At 41.4% G+C, this 19,592-nt stretch overlaps 2 protein-coding genes across 2 annotated transcripts in view; both read right to left on the bottom strand.

The window, feature by feature from the left end:
• Positions 1 to 18,965, bottom strand: part of VPS11 (VPS11 core subunit of CORVET and HOPS complexes) — a 151,266-nt gene extending 132,301 nt beyond the window's left edge. The window contains exon 1 of the mRNA XM_078774966.1: positions 18,888 to 18,965. The gene's annotated coding sequence lies outside the window, so the exon portion shown is untranslated. The remainder of the gene's footprint in view (positions 1 to 18,887) is intronic.
• Positions 1,998 to 5,403, bottom strand: LOC137433591 (uncharacterized). Its single transcript, XM_068125901.2, has 5 exons — positions 4,877 to 5,403; positions 4,574 to 4,746; positions 3,978 to 4,441; positions 3,128 to 3,742; positions 1,998 to 2,989 (listed from the first exon to the last, which is right to left on the bottom strand). Exons 1-5 carry the CDS (start codon positions 5,383 to 5,385, stop codon positions 2,141 to 2,143), a joined length of 2,610 nt encoding a protein of 869 aa, XP_067982002.2. The 5' UTR covers positions 5,386 to 5,403; the 3' UTR covers positions 1,998 to 2,140.
• Positions 18,966 to 19,592: the final 627 nt, after the last annotated feature.

Here is a 19,592-nt window from a genome sequence, read left to right as displayed (position 1 = left end):
AATAAGAAATCCATGGTGATACCAAATACTAAGTCCATGGTGATAGTGATACCAAATATCAAATTCATGGTGATCCCAAATCCATGATGATACCAAATACTAAATCCATGGTGATAGTGATACCAAATATCAAATACATGATGATACCAAATATCAAATCCATGATTATACCAAATATCAAATCCATGGTGATACCAAATACAAAATCCATTCTGATATTGATACCAAATACTAAATCCACTGTGACACCAAATACCGAATCCACTGTGATACCAAATAACAAATCCATGGTGATACCAAATACCAAATCCATGGTAAATACCAAATACTAAATACATTGCAATAGGGATATCAAACACCAAATCCATGGTGATACCAAACACTAAATCCATGGTGATACCAAACACTAAATTCATTGTGATAGTGATACCAAATACCAAATCCTCAGTGACACCAAATCCATGATGATACCAAATACTAAATCCATGGTGATAGTGATACCAAATATCAAATGCATGGTGATACCAAATCCATGGTGATACAAAATACCAAATCCATGGTGATACCTAATACTAAATCCTTTGTGATATTGATACCATTTACCAAATCCACTGTGACACCAAATACCAAATCCATGGTGATACCAAATACCAAATCCATGGTGATAACAAATACCAAATCCATGGTAAGTACCAAATACTAAATCCATTGTAATAGGGATATCAAACACCTAGTCCATGGTGATACCAAATACTAAATCCATGGTGATACCAAATACTAAATCCATTGTGATAGTGATACCAAATACCAAATCCTCGGTGACACCAAATACCAAATCCACAGTGTTACCAAATCCTTGGTGATACCAAACACTAAGTCCAAATACCAAGATAGAGATACCAAATACCCAATCCACGGTGATACAAAATACAAAATCCATGGCGATACCAAATACTAAATCCAAGGTGATACCAAATCCATGATGATACCAAATGCTAAATCAATGGAGATACCAAATACCAAATCCATCGTGATACGAAATACTAAATACATTGTGATAGTGATACCAAACACCAAATGCATGGTGATACCAAATTCATGATGATACCCAATACTAAATCCATGGTGATACCAAATACCAAATCCACGGTGACACCAAATACCAAATCCACAGTGATACCAAATACCCAATCCACGGTGATACCAAATACCAAATCCATGGTGATAACAAATACTAAATCCAAGGTGATACCAAATGCATGATGATACCAAATGCAAAATCAATGGAGATACCAAATACCAAATCCATGGTGATACGAAATACTAAATACATTGTGATAGTGATACCAAACACCAAATGCATGGTGATACCAAATTCATGATGATACCCAATACTAAATCCATGGTGATACCAAATACCAAATCCATGGTGACACCAAATACCAAATCCATGGTGATACCAAATACCCAATCCATGGTGATACCAAATACCAAATCCATGGTGGTACCAAATACTAAATCCATGGTGATACCAAATACCATATCAATAGTGATACAAAATACCAAATCAACAGTGATACCAAATACCAAATCAACAGTGATACCAAATACTAAATCCATTGTGATACCAAATACTAATAGTCTAGTAGGAAGACTAGGTCCCCCTGCACCCCCCGGAGATATACTTCTAATCAGTGTTTCTAGATTGGAAAAAATGTGTAGAAAATGACTAGCTATGGCCCCAAGCTGAAAAAATGTCCCACGTACCATTTTTATGCAAATTACTGCTGCCATTATCAAAAAAACGATTTTTGACATATCTCAGCCAATATTGCAGATAATTGAAAAATGAAGGTGTCTAGACCCATGTTTTGAAGGGCATAGATCATGATAGAACTATTCATAACATGATTACATGTGTCTATGGTATACTAGTATGCTAATTAGTGCTTTATTTACAAAATAATCACAGTTTTACGAAATAATAGACTCATATTAAGGTCCGTCTACACAGACGTTAACACAAAGTTTTATTTTTCTAAATATTACAACTGTCAAAATAGTCCTAGCACTCAATGTGACCACTCTTCTCTTGCTTGTTTTAGATAAACATCATTAGCATTAGTGATTCTACACTGAGTCAGTCATCATCATTTTCATCGAAATCGTCAGAGTCAAACTCTTCTTCTCCTTCCTCTTCCTCCTCCTCTTCGTGCTCTCCTGTGTTCAGAAGATCCACCAGTGAGGTTGGTAGGATGGGACCACTGGACCACATTGGTTTCAACAGTCCTTCATCAGTCCTTATCCATCCTTGCTCCTCATAAGGTTTTGGCTTTTCGATGATAGGTTGATCGGCTCTTTTGTACAATGCTACGCGGTGGTTCACACGCTGGATGTGCGGCTTCAGGGCAGACTGGCATGGAGGAAGGCGAGCCAGATCAACCTTGGACTTGGATGTGAGGGTCTTGTCCTCTCCCACCATTTTTCGTAGCAGCTTGGCACGGACAATGTCCACTGATGACTCGCGACTCTGGCCGTACATCACACAGGTGAATTTTTCTAACTGCCTCTCCACCTCAGGGTTGGCATCCCAGTTGTCACCCAGTTCACCGAATGCCCTGTGAAACCTGGGATTCTTCTCCAGCTTTTTCAAGGGCCCGACTTTTCCCTTCCCTTTGAAGGCACTGGTGCAGTCTTCTCCGCTGAACACATAGTACCCCAGGAGAGTGGCACAGTAGTCCTCTCCCAGGGATTCTGCCAGCTCAGAGACGTTGACAAGTTGGCGATGCTTCCCTGACCCTGTATCCAGGTACACCGTCAGCTTGATGTTGTGGGCATGGTGGAGCAGGATCAGGAGGATGTCTGTGTCCGGTGTTCTGACTACAGCGTTCTTGTATCCGATGGTAGCAGCATGATGGAGGTACAGAACCACCCTGGTATCAGTCTCTTCCTGGTTGCTGTAGATCGTGGGGAGTTCACGTACCTCGACCTGAAACACAAAAAGGCACCGCATTTCAATCACCAGTCACTGCCAGTTTCAGATCTAGACAAACATCACAGGTAATCACCTTTTTTTCAGGAAAAATTACAAATTGAATCGCCATTCACGAAGGGTTTTCAATTTTACCTTGCCATTCGTTGAGGCAAGTTGGTGGGCCTTCCCCTCCACGATCAGCACAGCCATCTCTGTTCTCTCCAGCCTGGTAGCTGCCTCTTGTCCACTCCACACTTTCAGAAGAAGCTGGCACATCTGCTTTTTGTTGTCGTCATTTGCAAGGAACATTTTGAAGTCATATGGCTTCCTGGTTGCTGGTCCAGCCAGAATGATCTTCTCTGAGCTGCCCCGCCTCAGCCTTTCCTGCGCTTTGATTGACTCAGGATGGTAACTGTCAGTGGAGAACAGAAAGTGCTGCTTGGCCACCATCTGATCAAGCACCTGCAAGCATATCTCACCACATGTTGGGGGAAGGTTGGCAAGGGTATGCAGCAGCGCCATTCCATCCTGGATGAACAGGGCATCCTTGGGGTATTGCAGATCTTGTGGTGTGGTGTCCTCTAAAAGGTAGTGCAGAATGGAGGCTTTGTTGGTTTTGCAGAAGAACCCATCTGGTGTCCCAAGGCTAGGAGGCACTGGCATCAGGCAGTACTTCATGAGTTCTCCCAGGTCTAATGGCTCATCTTGACTCTGAGACTTGACAAGGAGCAGGAATGCAAGGTTGCTTTGCTCCTGATACTGGATGACCTGGAATGATAAATGGTGATTGGTTGATATGTACTACAGGAAGGACTACAGGTGAAAATTATTCATGTGCTATAAATTGGCATATTTACAATCTTTACATTGTTCATTGATGTGCACTGTCTTTAATAAACAAATTTGGAGTTCAATCTTGTATCTCAATATAGCATGTACAGGACGCCATTTAAAAATACAACATAAAATACAAAAGCACTTGGGTATTGGATTACATCCTTACCTTGCCCTGTGAGGATGTTAGTGTGATCTTCTTGTTACTAGCCTCCATGGTCTTGAGTTTCTTTCTCTTGATTGGGTTGAAGAAGCTCTCAGGTTCTCCGCTTTCCAGGCGCCTGATGAAGTCAGCTTTCGCAGCTTTCCCCACAGCTTCTGCTTGTAACACATCCATCTCAACATCCATGGGGACGGGAGCACCAGAGGCCAGGCAGTAGAGTTTGTCCTTATCAATGATGGTGAACGGATTGGTGAAGTTCTTGATAGTAGTTAGGGTTCGCTGAACGGCCTCCTCGCCTTTTCTGATCTCTGCCTTCTCTAGTTCACGATGTCTCCCTGCTCTTGGGCAGTCTGGGTCATCGATGAGATCCACCATCTCAAGGGTCTTTTCATAGAACTGTGCCCGTGCTGTGGTTGTTCGGCACCATCTCTGGTATGCCCCAAACTGACTGTACAGGCCAGCAAAGCCACCTGAAAAGTGAACATATTTTAATTGCATAACCCAATCATTAAAAGGGAAATGTTTTGTAAGAGCAGTTTACATCATATAAAGCTGGTTTCTACAGTTTCAAATGTATAATGTACTGAAAGAAAATGATGTACCTGATGATTTAGCAAAGCGCATGAACGTTTCTTCCATTGTCTTGTCGACAGCACTGAGTGCCCCTGGTATCATCGAGCGAGCCACTGCGATTGCACCCATAGTAAGCAGGTCCTTGGCCCCTGGGTGCGTGCTTTCCAGATTTGTCAGGTGGACTTCCAGCCAAGTCAGATATCTGTAAAGTACAGAGAGGGAAATACTGTAGACATTTATTGGAATAGCTCCTCTCATAATACATGAACCCAAGTATCAATTAAAATCTACTCAGTGATGGTTATACATTTTACCATGTATGCTACACAAACCTGGAGTAGTTGTGTCCGTCAAAGGCGAAGAAGATATCTGCCATCTCTCCGTTACACTTGTGAAACAGCTGGAGGTTGTTGGTCTTCACAGAGTGGAGGAGCATGAAGACAAGATGGCAGTGGGTAATGAACGACATCCAGAAGGCAGCTGTCTTCCCCAGGTGGCCCTTGCGCACCTTTTCCTCAAAGGCATGGTACTTTTTGATGAGGAGTAGAGTTGAGGGGTCTTTGAGGGCTTCATCGAGGTGCTCTCGGTTGCAAGACTGGGTCATTCTGAGAAGCACAGCAGGGTCAGAGATCATGATGTTCTCCTCCTCAGTGAATCTCTCCATCAACAGCCTCTCCATTGCCTCACACACTGTTTTGAGGCAAAAGAGGGACTTTGCGTAGGCCTTTCCACTGAGAACACCTTTGAGAGATCCACTTGTTACTAGTTGTGCCTCAAAGAGAATCTCTGCATATCCAGAACCACGCATCTTGTGTCCAGTGAGCATCCCGATGTAGTTCATGGATGTGTGGAAGGGTCCAATCGTTACTACATGACTAGTAAATTCATTTGGCCAGCGCCAGATGATGGGAAGGGCTTTCATGCAGACACCCAGATCAAATGTATTCAGGACCCATCTCTGACCCACCTCAGCAGTTGCTGCCTCGGAACGCTTCAGTAGCTCACGAACAACTGCGTTGTCTGTGATCGGTTGGTGGATAGGCGTGCAGTAGTCGACTGTTGATTTGCTGGGTGGGGGAGAACCAGTTGCAGAGGTGAAACCCCCTAGCCCAGGCACAGGCTGCAGGCCACAGCTTCCGATGTATCTGATGAAGAGCCAGATGTAGTACTCTTGCATCGTAGTGGCATAGACTGTGTCATTCTCTGCTGGCGGTGTGAATGATGAGCCTTCAGGGAACTTCGGGCCAACGCGAGTAAAGTGCAAGGGTGGGAGAGTTTTTGGTGTGTCGACCTTCAGGCTACGCTGTTGTGACCTATTGATGGTAGGTAGCATTCGGTCCTTGCTGCTCTCGAACCCGGGCTTGACCTCCTGCACCATGATTCCTCCAGCACTGTTTACAATGTTGCTGCCGTGCACACTGGTAGTGGTTTTATTCAAGTTGTCCCACTCACAGTGGAATACAAGGTTGCCCTCTCCTGTCACAATTTGTGGTGTACGATAAGTTGAGACTTCATCCAGGACCTTGGCGAGAGCAGTTTCCAACTCCAAGGCGAAATCGTAGCTCTCAGAGTGTCCAAGCCTGTGTAGTATTGTGGTGAGCTGTTTGCTTCGGAACAGGTGCCTTACAGTCACACAGAGGAGAATGTGCTTTGGTAACTTCCATTTTCCATCTGACACTGCACGGCACAGATCTTGTCCAATGGAGAAGACCAGACGCTTCACCTTTTCTGTCTCGATGCCCTCCTTGCCAGTCATTAGCACGCTGAGAAAGCGGACAAGGTCTGGAGGTAGGATGTCTTCAGGATTGAGCTCCATGTCTTCAGCTGTTGGTGGCCATGGTTGGTCTTTACACTCTCTGAAAGCCTGTAGAATACCCTGGCGAAGTTGGAGGGCAACATTTTGGTTCTTGTTTGTGCTTCCGAGTGTGAATGCTCGTGCGAGAGCATTGGAAACTGTTATGTTTGAGCTGTGCACTGTGCTAAGTTACTGTAGCTAGCTCAGCTGTCGTGCCTCTTTCTGGTTCAATTCATATACAGAAGTCAACAGATATGTCTCATGTTTGGCATTAACAAAAGTTTAAGTTACACCGACATTAGGAACATACTGTACATAGATGAGGCTAGCTTTAACGTTAGCTAACATGGTGCTAGCTGGCTCAGCTGTTATTCTGCCTGTTTATGATTTCATGCAGAAACTGAAGTCAAGAGTGTGAGTAACATTATAGTTAGCATCTTACCTGGCTAGATTGGAGGATGAATACCAAGAACAACACACAGATGGAATGGAAGACTGAACTTTCAACTGAGGTATTCAATAACATCAACGTTACCAATTGATACGAGCGCGCGACATTACCAATTGATACGAGCGCGCGAGCGCGCATGTTACATGGATGGAAATGTAAAATGGCAGCTATAGCAGCACTAATTTGGATCTCTAGTCTGTCATTTCTGCACTGTGATTGGATAACATAAAAAAATATGTTTGGGAGTTAACAGCAGGAGTTGGTAGATTTTACGTGGGCTGGGTGAGAAACCTTTAAATAAGCAAGTGAAAATCTCTCGCAATACAAAGTCAATGGTGGGAAGAAAAGTTGAGTGGTACCAATGTTACTGCCAATGTCCCGCCCCTATGCAAGACTCAGGAGCATCTTGTTGACATTTAACCTTGAAAATACCTGGGTTTAGACCCCTTATGTACCATGTTAAGTTATCTGCAGTATTAACGTATCCTTATCATTTGTAAAACTGATTATTTTGTAATTACAGCATTAATATGCATACTAGTATACCATAGACACATGTAATCATGTTATGAATAGTTCTATCATGATCTATGCCCTTCAAAACATGGGTCTAGACACCTTCATTTTTCAATTATCTGCAATATTGGCTGAGATATGTCAAAAATCGTTTTTTTGATAATGGCAGCAGTAATTTGCATAAAAATGGTATGTGGGACATTTTTTCAGCTTGGGGCCATAGCTAGTCATTTTCTACACATTTTTTCCAATCTAGAAACACTGATTAGAAGTATATCTCCGGGGGGTGCAGGGGGACCTAGTCTTCCTACTAGACTATAAGTCCTTGGTGATGGTGATACCAAATACTAAGTCCTTGGTGATAGTGATACCAAATACCAATTGCATGGTGATACCAAATGAATGGTAATACCAAATACTAAATCCATAGTGATACCAAATACAAAATCCATGGTGATACCAAATACCAAATCCAAGGTGATACCAAATACTAAATCCATGGTGATACCAAATACCAAATCCATGGTGATACCAAATAACAAATCCATGGTGATTCCAAATACCAAATCCAAGGTGTTACCAAATACTAAATCCATGGTGATACCAAATACAAAATCCATGGTGATACCAAATACCAAATCCACAGTGACACCAAATGCCAAAAACAAGGTGATACCAAATACTAAATCCATGGTGATACCAAATACCAAATCCAAGGTGATACCAAATGCCAAATCCATGGTGATACCAAATAGCAAATCCATGGTGATACCAAATAGCACATCTATGGTGATACCAAATACCAAATCCATGACGATACCAAATACTAAATCCTTGGTGATACCAAATACTAAATCCATGGTGATACCAAATACCAAATCCACGGTGACACCAAATACCAAATCCATGGTGATACCAAATAAGAAATCCATGGTGATACCAAATACTAAGTCCATGGTGATAGTGATACCAAATATCAAATTCATGGTGATCCCAAATCCATGATGATACCAAATACTAAATCCATGGTGATAGTGATACCAAATATCAAATGCATGGTGATACCAAATCCATGGTGATACAAAATACCAAATCCATGGTGATACCTAATACTAAATCCTTTGTGATATTGATACCATTTACCAAATCCACTGTGACACCAAATACCAAATCCATGGTGATACCAAATACCAAATCCATGGTGATACCAAATACCAAATCCATGGTAAGTACCAAATACTAAATCCATTGTAATAGGGATATCAAACACCTAGTCCATGGTGATACCAAATACTAAATCCATGGTGATACCAAATACTAAATCCATTGTGATAGTGATACCAAATACCAAATCCTCGGTGACACCAAATACCAAATCCACAGTGTTACCAAATCCTTGGTGATACCAAACACTAAGTCCAAATACCAAGATAGAGATACCAAATACCCAATCCACGGTGATACAAAATACAAAATCCATGGCGATACCAAATACTAAATCCAAGGTGATACCAAATCCATGATGATACCAAATACTAAATCAATGGAGATACCAAATACCAAATCCATCGTGATACGAAATACTAAATACATTGTGATAGTGATACCAAATACTAAATCCAAGGTGATACCAAATTCATGATGATACCCAATACTAAATCCATGGTGATACCAAATACCAAATCCACGGTGACACCAAATACCAAATCCACAGTGATACCAAATACCCAATCCACGGTGATACCAAATACCAAATCCATGGTGATACCAAATACTAAATCCACGGTGATACCAAATGCATGATGATACCAAATGCTAAATCAATGGAGATACCAAATACCAAATCCATGGTGATACGAAATACTAAATACATTGTGATAGTGATACCAAACACCAAATGCATGGTGATACCAAATTCATGATGATACCCAATACTAAATCCATGGTGATACCAAATACCAAATCCATGGTGACACCAAATACGAAATCAATGGAGATACCAAATACCAAATCCATGGTGATACGAAATAATAAATACATTGTGATAGTGATACCAAACACCAAATGCATGGTGATACCAAATTCATGATGATAGCCAATATTAAATCCATGGTGATACCAAATACCAAATCCACGGTGATACCAAATACCCAATCCATGGTAAATACCAAATACTAAATACATTGCAATAGGGATATCAAACACCAAATCCATGGTGATACCAAATACAAAATCCATGGTGATACCAAATACCAAATCCATGGTGATACCAAATACCAAATCCATGGTAAATACCAAATACTAAATACATTGCAATAGGGATATCAAACACCAAATCCATGGTGATACCAAATACAAAATCCATGGTGATACCAAATACCAAATCCACAGTGACACCAAATGCCAAAAACAAGGTGATACCAAATACTAAATCCATGGTGATACCAAATACCAAATCCAAGGTGATACCAAATGCCAAATCCATGGTGATACCAAATAGCAAATCTATGGTGATACCAAATACCAAATCCATGACGATACCAAATACTAAATCCTTGGTGATACCAAATACTAAATCCATGGTGATACCAAATACCAAATCCACGGTGACACCAAATACCAAATCCATGGTGATACCAAATAAGAAATCCATGGTGATACCAAATACTAAGTCCATGGTGATAGTGATACCAAATATCAAATTCATGGTGATCCCAAATCCATGATGATACCAAATACTAAATCCATGGTGATAGTGATACCAAATATCAAATACATGGTGATACCAAATCCATGATGATACCAAATATCAAATCCATGATTATACCAAATATCAAATCCATGGTGATACCAAATACAAAATCCATTCTGATATTGATACCAAATACTAAATCCACTGTGACACCAAATACCGAATCCACTGTGATACCAAATAACAAATCCATGGTGATACCAAATACCAAATCCATGGTAAATACCAAATACTAAATCCATTGCAATAGGGATATCAAACACCAAATCCATGGTGATACCAAACACTAAATCCATGGTGATACCAAACACTAAATTCATTGTGATAGTGATACCAAATACCAAATCCTCGGTGACACCAAATCCATGATGATACCAAATACTAAATCCATGGTGATAGTGATACCAAATATCAAATGCATGGTGATACCAAATCCATGGTGATACAAAATACCAAATCCATGGTGATACCTAATACTAAATCCTTTGTGATATTGATACCATTTACCAAATCCACTGTGACACCAAATACCAAATCCATGGTGATACCAAATACCAAATCCATGGTGATACCAAATACCAAATCCATGGTAAGTACCAAATACTAAATCCATTGTAATAGGGATATCAAACACCTAGTCCATGGTGATACCAAATACTAAATCCATGGTGATACCAAATACTAAATCCATTGTGATAGTGATACCAAATACCAAATCCTCGGTGACACCAAATACCAAATCCACAGTGTTACCAAATCCTTGGTGATACCAAACACTAAGTCCAAATACCAAGATAGAGATACCAAATACCCAATCCACGGTGATACAAAATACAAAATCCATGGCGATACCAAATACTAAATCCAAGGTGATACCAAATCCATGATGATACCAAATACTAAATCAATGGAGATACCAAATACCAAATCCATCGTGATACGAAATACTAAATACATTGTGATAGTGATACCAAATACTAAATCCAAGGTGATACCAAATTCATGATGATACCCAATACTAAATCCATGGTGATACCAAATACCAAATCCACGGTGACACCAAATACCAAATCCACAGTGATACCAAATACCCAATCCACGGTGATACCAAATACCAAATCCATGGTGATACCAAATACTAAATCCACGGTGATACCAAATGCATGATGATACCAAATGCTAAATCAATGGAGATACCAAATACCAAATCCATGGTGATACGAAATACTAAATACATTGTGATAGTGATACCAAACACCAAATGCATGGTGATACCAAATTCATGATGATACCCAATACTAAATCCATGGTGATACCAAATACCAAATCCATGGTGACACCAAATACGAAATCAATGGAGATACCAAATACCAAATCCATGGTGATACGAAATAATAAATACATTGTGATAGTGATACCAAACACCAAATGCATGGTGATACCAAATTCATGATGATAGCCAATATTAAATCCATGGTGATACCAAATACCAAATCCACGGTGATACCAAATACCCAATCCACGGTGATACCAAATACCATATCCATGGTGACACTAAATACTAAGTTCATGGTGATAGTGATACCAAATACCAAATCCATGGTGATACCAAATACAAAATCCATGGTGATACCAAATACAAAATCCACGGTGAGACCAAATACCAAATCCATGGTGATACCAAATACCAAATCCACGGTGACACCAAATACCAAATCCAAGGTGATACCAAATACTGAATCCATGGTGATACCAAATACCAAATCCACGGTGACACCAAATACGAAATCCATGGTGATACCAAATACCGAATCCATGGTGATACCAAATACCAAATCCACGGTGACACCAAATACCAAATCCATGGTGATACCAAATACCCAATCCACGGTGATACCAAATACCAAATCCATGGTGATACCAAATACTAAATCCATGATGATACCAAATCCATGATGACACCAAATACTAAATCAATGGAGATACCAAATACCAAATCCATGGTGATACTAAATACTGAATACATTGTGATAGTGATACCAAACACCAAATTCATGATGATACCCAATACTAAATCCATGGTGATACCAAATACCAAATCCACGGTGATACCAAATACCCAATCCACGGTGATACCAAATCCATGGTGACACCAAATACTAAGTTTATGGTGATAGTGATACCAAATACCAAATCCATGGTGATACCAAATACAAAATCCACGGTGACACCAAATACCAAATCCACGGTGATGCCAAATACCAAATCCAAGGTGATACCAAATACTAAGTCCATGGTGAGGGTGATACCAAATACCAAATCCACGGTGAGACCAAATACCAAATCCATGGTGATACCAAATACCAAATCCACAGTGACACCAAATAACAAATCCACGGTGATACCAAATACCGAATCCACGGTGACACCAAATACTAAATCCATGGTGATACCAAATACTAAGTCCATGATGATGGTGGTACCAAATACAAAATCCATGGTGATACCAAATACAAAATCCACGGTGAGACCAAATACCAAATCCATGGTGATACCAAATACCAAATCCACGGTGACACCAAATACCAAATCCAAGGTGATACCAAATACTGAATCCATGGTGATACCAAATACCAAATCCACGGTGACACCAAATACGAAATCCATGGTGATACCAAATACCGAATCCATGGTGATACCAAATACCAAATCCACGGTGACACCAAATACCAAATCCATGGTGATACCAAATACCCAATCCACGGTGATACCAAATACCAAATCCATGGTGATACCAAATACTAAATCCATGGTGATACCAAATCCATGATGACACCAAATACTAAATCAATGGAGATACCAAATACCAAATCCATGGTGATACTAAATACTGAATACATTGTGATAGTGATACCAAACACCAAATTCATGATGATACCCAATACTAAATCCATGGTGATACCAAATACCAAATCCACGGTGATACCAAATACCCAATCCACGGTGATACCAAATCCATGGTGACACCAAATACTAAGTTTATGGTGATAGTGATACCAAATACCAAATCCATGGTGATACCAAATACAAAATCCACGGTGACACCAAATACCAAATCCACGGTGATGCCAAATACCAAATCCAAGGTGATACCAAATACTAAGTCCATGGTGAGGGTGATACCAAATACCAAATCCACGGTGAGACCAAATACCAAATCCATGGTGATACCAAATACCAAATCCACAGTGACACCAAATAACAAATCCACGGTGATACCAAATACCGAATCCACGGTGACACCAAATACTAAATCCATGGTGATACCAAATACTAAGTCCATGATGATGGTGGTACCAAATACCAAATCCATGGTGAGACCAAATACCAAATCCATGGTGATACCAAATACCAAATCCACAGTGACACCAAATAACAAATCCATGGTGACACCAAATACCAAATCCACGGTGACACCAAATACTAAATCCATGGTGATACCAAATACCGAATCCATCCATGGTGATACCAAATACCAAATCCACAGTGACACCAAATACCAAAATCCACGGTGATATTAAATACCAAATCCACGGTGATACCAAATACCAAATCCACGGTGACACCAAATACCAAATCCACGGTGATACCAAATACCAAATCCATAGTGATATCAAATACCAAATCCACGGTGACACCAAATACCAAATCCAAGGTGATACCAAATACTAAGTCCATGGTGATGGTGATACCAAATACCAAATCCACGGTGAGACCAAATACCAAATCCATGGTGATACCAAATACCAATTCCACGGTGACACCAAATACCAAATCCACGGTGATACCAAATAACGAATCCATGGTGATACCAAATACCAAATCCACGGTGACACCAAATACTAAATCCATGGTGATACCAAATACCGAATCCATGGTGATACCAAATACCAAATCCACTGTGACACCAAATACCAAATCCATGATGATACCAAATACCCAATCCACGGTGATACCAAATACCAAATCCATGGTGATACCAAATACTAAATCCACGGTGATACCAAATCCATGATGACACCAAATACTAAATCAATGGAGATACCAAATACCAAATCCATGATGATACGAAATACTAAATACATTGTGAGAGTGACACCAAACTCCAAATGCATGGTGATACCAAATTCATGATGATACCCAATACTAAATCCATGGTGATACCAAATACCAAATCCACGGTGATACCAAATACCCAATCCATGGTGACACCAAATCCATGGTGACACCAAATACTAACTTCATGGTGATAGTGATACCAAATCCATGGTGATACCAAATACAAAATCCATGGTGACACCAAATACCAAATCCACGGTGATACCAAATACCAAATCCAAGGTGATACCAAATACTAAGTTCATGGTGATCGTGATACCAAATACCAAATCCATGGTGATACCAAATACAAAATCCACGGTGAGACCAAATAGCAAATCCATGGTGAAACCAAATACCAAATCCACGGTGACACCAAATACCAAATCCACGGTGATACCAAATACCGAATCCATGGTGACACCAAATACCAAATCCACGGTGACACCAAATACTAAATCCTTGGTGATACCAAATACCGAATCCATGGTGATACCAAATACCAAATCCATGGTGACACCAAATACCAAATCCACGGTGATACCAAATACCAAATCCACGGTGATATTAAATTACAAATCCACGGTGATACCAAATACCAAATCCATGGTGACACCAAATACTAAATCCACGGTGATACCAAATACCAAATCCAAGGTGATACCAAATACTAAGTCCATGGTGATGGTGATACCAAATACTAAGTTCATGGTGATAGTTATACCAAATACCAAATCCATGGTGATACCAAATACAAAATCCACGGTGACACCAAATACCAAATCCACGGTGATGCCAAATACCAAATCCAAGGTGATACCAAATGCTAAGTCCATGGTGATGGTGATACCAAATACCAAATCCACGGTGAGACCAAATACCAAATCCATGGTGATACCAAATACCAAATCCACAGTGACACCAAATAACAAATCCACGGTGATACCAAATACCGAATCCACGGTGACACCAAATACTAAATCCATGGTGATACCAAATACTAAGTCCATGGTGATGGTGATACCAAATACCAAATCCACGGTGAGACCAAATACCAAATCCATGGTGATACCAAATACCAAATCCACAGTGACACCAAATAACAAATCCATGGTGACACCAAATACCAAATCCACGGTGACACCAAATACTAAATCCATGGTGATACCAAATACCGAATCCATGGTGATACCAAATACTAAATCCACAGTGACACCAAATACCAAATCCACAGTGATACCAAATACTAAATCCACGGTGATACCAAATACCAAATCCATAGTGATACCAAATACCAAATCCATGGTGACACCAAATACCAAATCCAAGGTGATACCAAATACTAAGTCCATGGTGATGGTGATACCAAATACCAAATCCACGGTGAGACCAAATACCAAATCCATGGTGATACCAAATACCAAATCCACGGTGACACCAAATACCAAATCCACGGTGATACCAAATACCGAATCCATGGTGATACCAAATACCAAATCCACGGTGACACCAAATACTAAATCCATGGTGATACCAAATACCGAATCCATGGTGATACCAAATACCAAATCCACGGTGACACCAAATACCAAATCCATGATGATACAAAATACCCAATCCACGGTGATACCAAATACTAAATCCACGGTGATACCAAATCCATGATGACACCAAATACTAAATCAATGGAGATACCAAATACCAAATCCATGGTGATACGAAATACTAAATACATTGTGATAGTGACACCAAACTCCAAATGCATGGTGATACCAAATTCATGATGATACCCAATACTAAATCCATGGTGATACCAAATACCAAATCCACGGTGATACCAAATACCCAATCCATGGTGATACCAAATCCATGGTGACACCAAATACTAAGTTCATGGTGATAGTGATACCAAATACCAAATCCATGGTGATACCAAATACAAAATCCACGGTGACACCAAATACCAAATCCACAGTGATACCAAATACTAAGTTCATGGTGATAGTGATACCAAATACCAAATCCATGGTGATACCAAATACAAAATCCACGGTGACACCAAATACCAAATCCACGGTGAGACCAAATACCAAATCCATGGTGATACCAAATACCAAATCCACGGTGACACCAAATACCAAATCCACGGTGATACCAAATACCGAATCCATGGTGACACCAAATACCAAATCCACGGTGACACCAAATACTAAATCCTTGGTGATACCAAATACCGAATCCATGGTGATACCAAACCAAATCCACGGTGACACCAAATACCAAATCCACGGTGATACCAAATACCAAATCCATGGTGATATTAAATTACAAATCCACGGTGATACCAAATACCAAATCCATGGTGACACCAAGTACTAAATCCACGGTGATACCAAATACCAAATCCACGGTGACACCAAATACCAAATCCACGGTGATACCAAATACCAAATCCATGGCGATATCAAGTCCGTAATAAATGGCGGTACTGATTCCAAAAATCCAGGGAGGATAAACTGAATTGGACAGCAGTTTAATGTACCTGTGAGTGAAGATTTGATTCGTGTTATTTTATGTATTTATTTTCAGATTCTCCAGATTGCCATCATTGTGCCCAAGATTTCTGGCCCAATGATGATCACACTGCTTGTGTGCTCATGCCTGAAGAATATTTATCTTCATCTGATCCGATGACAATTTTTTTATTGGTATTTGCTGCTTTCGCCTCGTTGTTGATATTCCTCGTGGGATTAATCCTCATCAAGTCCCCATTGAAGTCCACAAATTGTGACGATCACCTGGTACTGCTGGCGGCACTAGCAGGAGGTTTTGGATGTAGTGTGGTGTTTGTGGGTAGACCAACAGACCTTACATGTCAACTACAACATCCACTAACGTGCTTGATCCTCACTTGGATTGTTGTTTGTGTTCTCAAAATAAGCATTCAAATAATGATGTCCTCTCCAGGTGGGTCCACGATCTTTATATGAACTTCATGAAGGAGTTGCATTATTTATTTAGATGTGTGTGCAATCGTGTATACACCTGTATAACCCCATGCAGAATTTTTGTGGGGATGGTGTGTCAATGTAGGGGGAGTGAAGGGGGGTTTCGGGGGGTGGGAGGGAGAAAGAGATGTCATTAACGGATGGGGTGTCGGGGTAAGGGGATTGGGGTGTAGGTGTAAGGGGTGTGTGTAGGTGTAAGGGGTGTGTGTAGGTGTAAGGGGTGTGTGTAGGTGTAAGGGGTGTGTGTAGGTGTAAGGGGTGCATGTTGGTGTAAGGGGATGGGTGTCCGTGTAAGAATCTTGATACATTTTCAGATTAACCAATGACGTGTGTCCCCTCGTACTGTGTTTACACGTCGTCCCCGTACTGCGTTTACACATTGTCCTCGTACTGCGTTTACACGTCGTCCCCGTACTGCGTTTACACGTCCTCGAGACCCGGGGAATGACCCACGTGTGGACGCCATGATAAAGAAGAAGAGTCTCAATCACGTGTGCGATAACTAGTGTCCCCGAGATGAGGGGACGACGTGTAACCGCAGTACGAGGACGACGTGTAAACGCAGTACGAGCACGACGTGTAAACGCAGTACAGGAACGACGTGTAACCGCAGTACGGGAACGACGTGTAAACGCAGTACGGGAACGACGTGTAAACGCAGTACGGGGACGACGTGTAAACGCAGTACGGGGACGACGTGTAAACGCAGTACGGGGACGACGTGTAAACGCAGTACGAGGACGACGTGTAACCGCAGTACAGGAACGACGTGTAACCGCAGTACGGGAACGACGTGTAACCGCAGTACGGGAACGACGTGTAAACGCAGTACGGGAACGACGTGTAAACGCAGTACGGGGACGACGTGTAAACGCAGTACGGGGACGACGTGTAAACGCAGTACGAGGAAACGCAGTACGAGGACGACATGTAAACGCAGTACGAGGACGACGTGTAAACGCAGTACGGGAACGACGTGTAAACGCAGTACGAGGACAACGTGTAAACGCAGTACGGGGACGACGTGTAAACACAGTACGGGGACGACGTGTAACCGCAGTACGAGGACAACGTGCAAACGCAGTACGGGGACGACGTGTAAACGCAGTACGGGGACGACGTGTAAACGCAGTACGGGGACGACGTGTAAACGCAGTACGGGGACGACGTGTAAACGCAGTACGGGGACGACGTGTAAACGCAGTACGGGGACGACGTGTAACCGCAGTACGGGGACGACGTGTAAACGCAGTACGGGGACGACGTGTAAACGCAGTACGAGGACGACGTGTAAACGCAGTACGGGGACGACGTGTAAACGCAGTACGGGGACGACGTGTAACCGCAGTACGGGGACGACGTGTAACCGCAGCCTCGGTGATGTTAACAAATGAACACCTGTATGTTGTTCTACGTTCATCAAAACTATTCTAAATACCTTTGGTTAACCTCAGAATCCTCATCCAGCATGCCCAGGTACCCCTACTACAAACACCCATGGAAACTCTTTGGCCTCGTGTTTCTTCCTCAATGGACGCTCTGCGTCTCCTGGTCGTTGTTGGCAAATGGAAAATCAATGAAAAATGTGGGACTTCGTGTCGGAGTTGCCGTTATGGAATGTAAGGAGACATCCTCGGTTTGGCCTGTTTGTGCCTTCACTTACCTTGGGATTCTATCTCTCGTCTCCAGCAGATTATCCTTCACCATCCGCAAGATTCCATCCGTTTTCCACGAACCCAAACTCATCGGTTTCAGTTTGATCTTCTTCTTCATGGTGCTCCTTTCATTCGTACCTGCTTACAGCAGCACACAAGGAAAATTTTCCGTCCTTACAAAAATGTTTGCCCTCATCGCCATCGCTTACGGTTTCTTAGTTTGTATTTTCTTTCCCAGGTGTTACATCACTCTCATGAAAACACCTCATGCTTTGTGGAATAATACAATATGGAATTGCCTTGGGAATGACTCGATCGAATAAACAAATAAAACCGTGTTGATCTTTACACTGAATGTCTTCACTTCATTATTTACAATGATGTCGAGCCCACACCAATGATCTCAATACTGACTGGATTGGCTGTACTCACTGAATGTTGAATTCAATGCGTCGCCATCTTGAGACCCCCAAAAGAAGCAACCACACACATTGTTTAAACCACTGATCTCGATATGTAACTGGATTGGCTGTACTCACTGAATGTTGAATTCAATGTGCCGCCATCTTGAGACCCCAAAATAAGCAACCACACACATTGTTTAAACCACTGGTCTCGATATATAACTGGATTGGCTGTCCTGACTGAATGTTGAATTCAATGTGTCGCCATCCTGAGACCCCCAAAATAAGCAACCATACACATTGTTTAAA

This window comes from Myxine glutinosa, chromosome 3, assembly GCF_964187855.1.
Source record: "Myxine glutinosa chromosome 3, kmMyxGlut1.1, whole genome shotgun sequence".
Taxonomy (NCBI): Eukaryota; Metazoa; Chordata; class Myxini; order Myxiniformes; family Myxinidae; genus Myxine; species Myxine glutinosa.
This window is presented reverse-complemented; position numbering and strand designations above follow the sequence as displayed.

Bases quoted from the DNA above. Each gene is read 5' to 3' on its own strand.
- LOC137433591 (XM_068125901.2), bottom strand. From the start codon at position 5,385: ATGAACTACATCGGGATGCTCACTGGACACAAGATGCGTGGTTCTGGA. The intron at 3,743-3,977 runs GTAAGGATGTAA...TTATCATTCCAG, and splicing joins TAACATCCTCACAGGGCAAG to GTCATCCAGTATCAGGAGCA. The intron at 2,990-3,127 runs GTAAAATTGAAA...TTTGTGTTTCAG, and splicing joins TTGCCTCAACGAATGGCAAG to GTCGAGGTACGTGAACTCCC.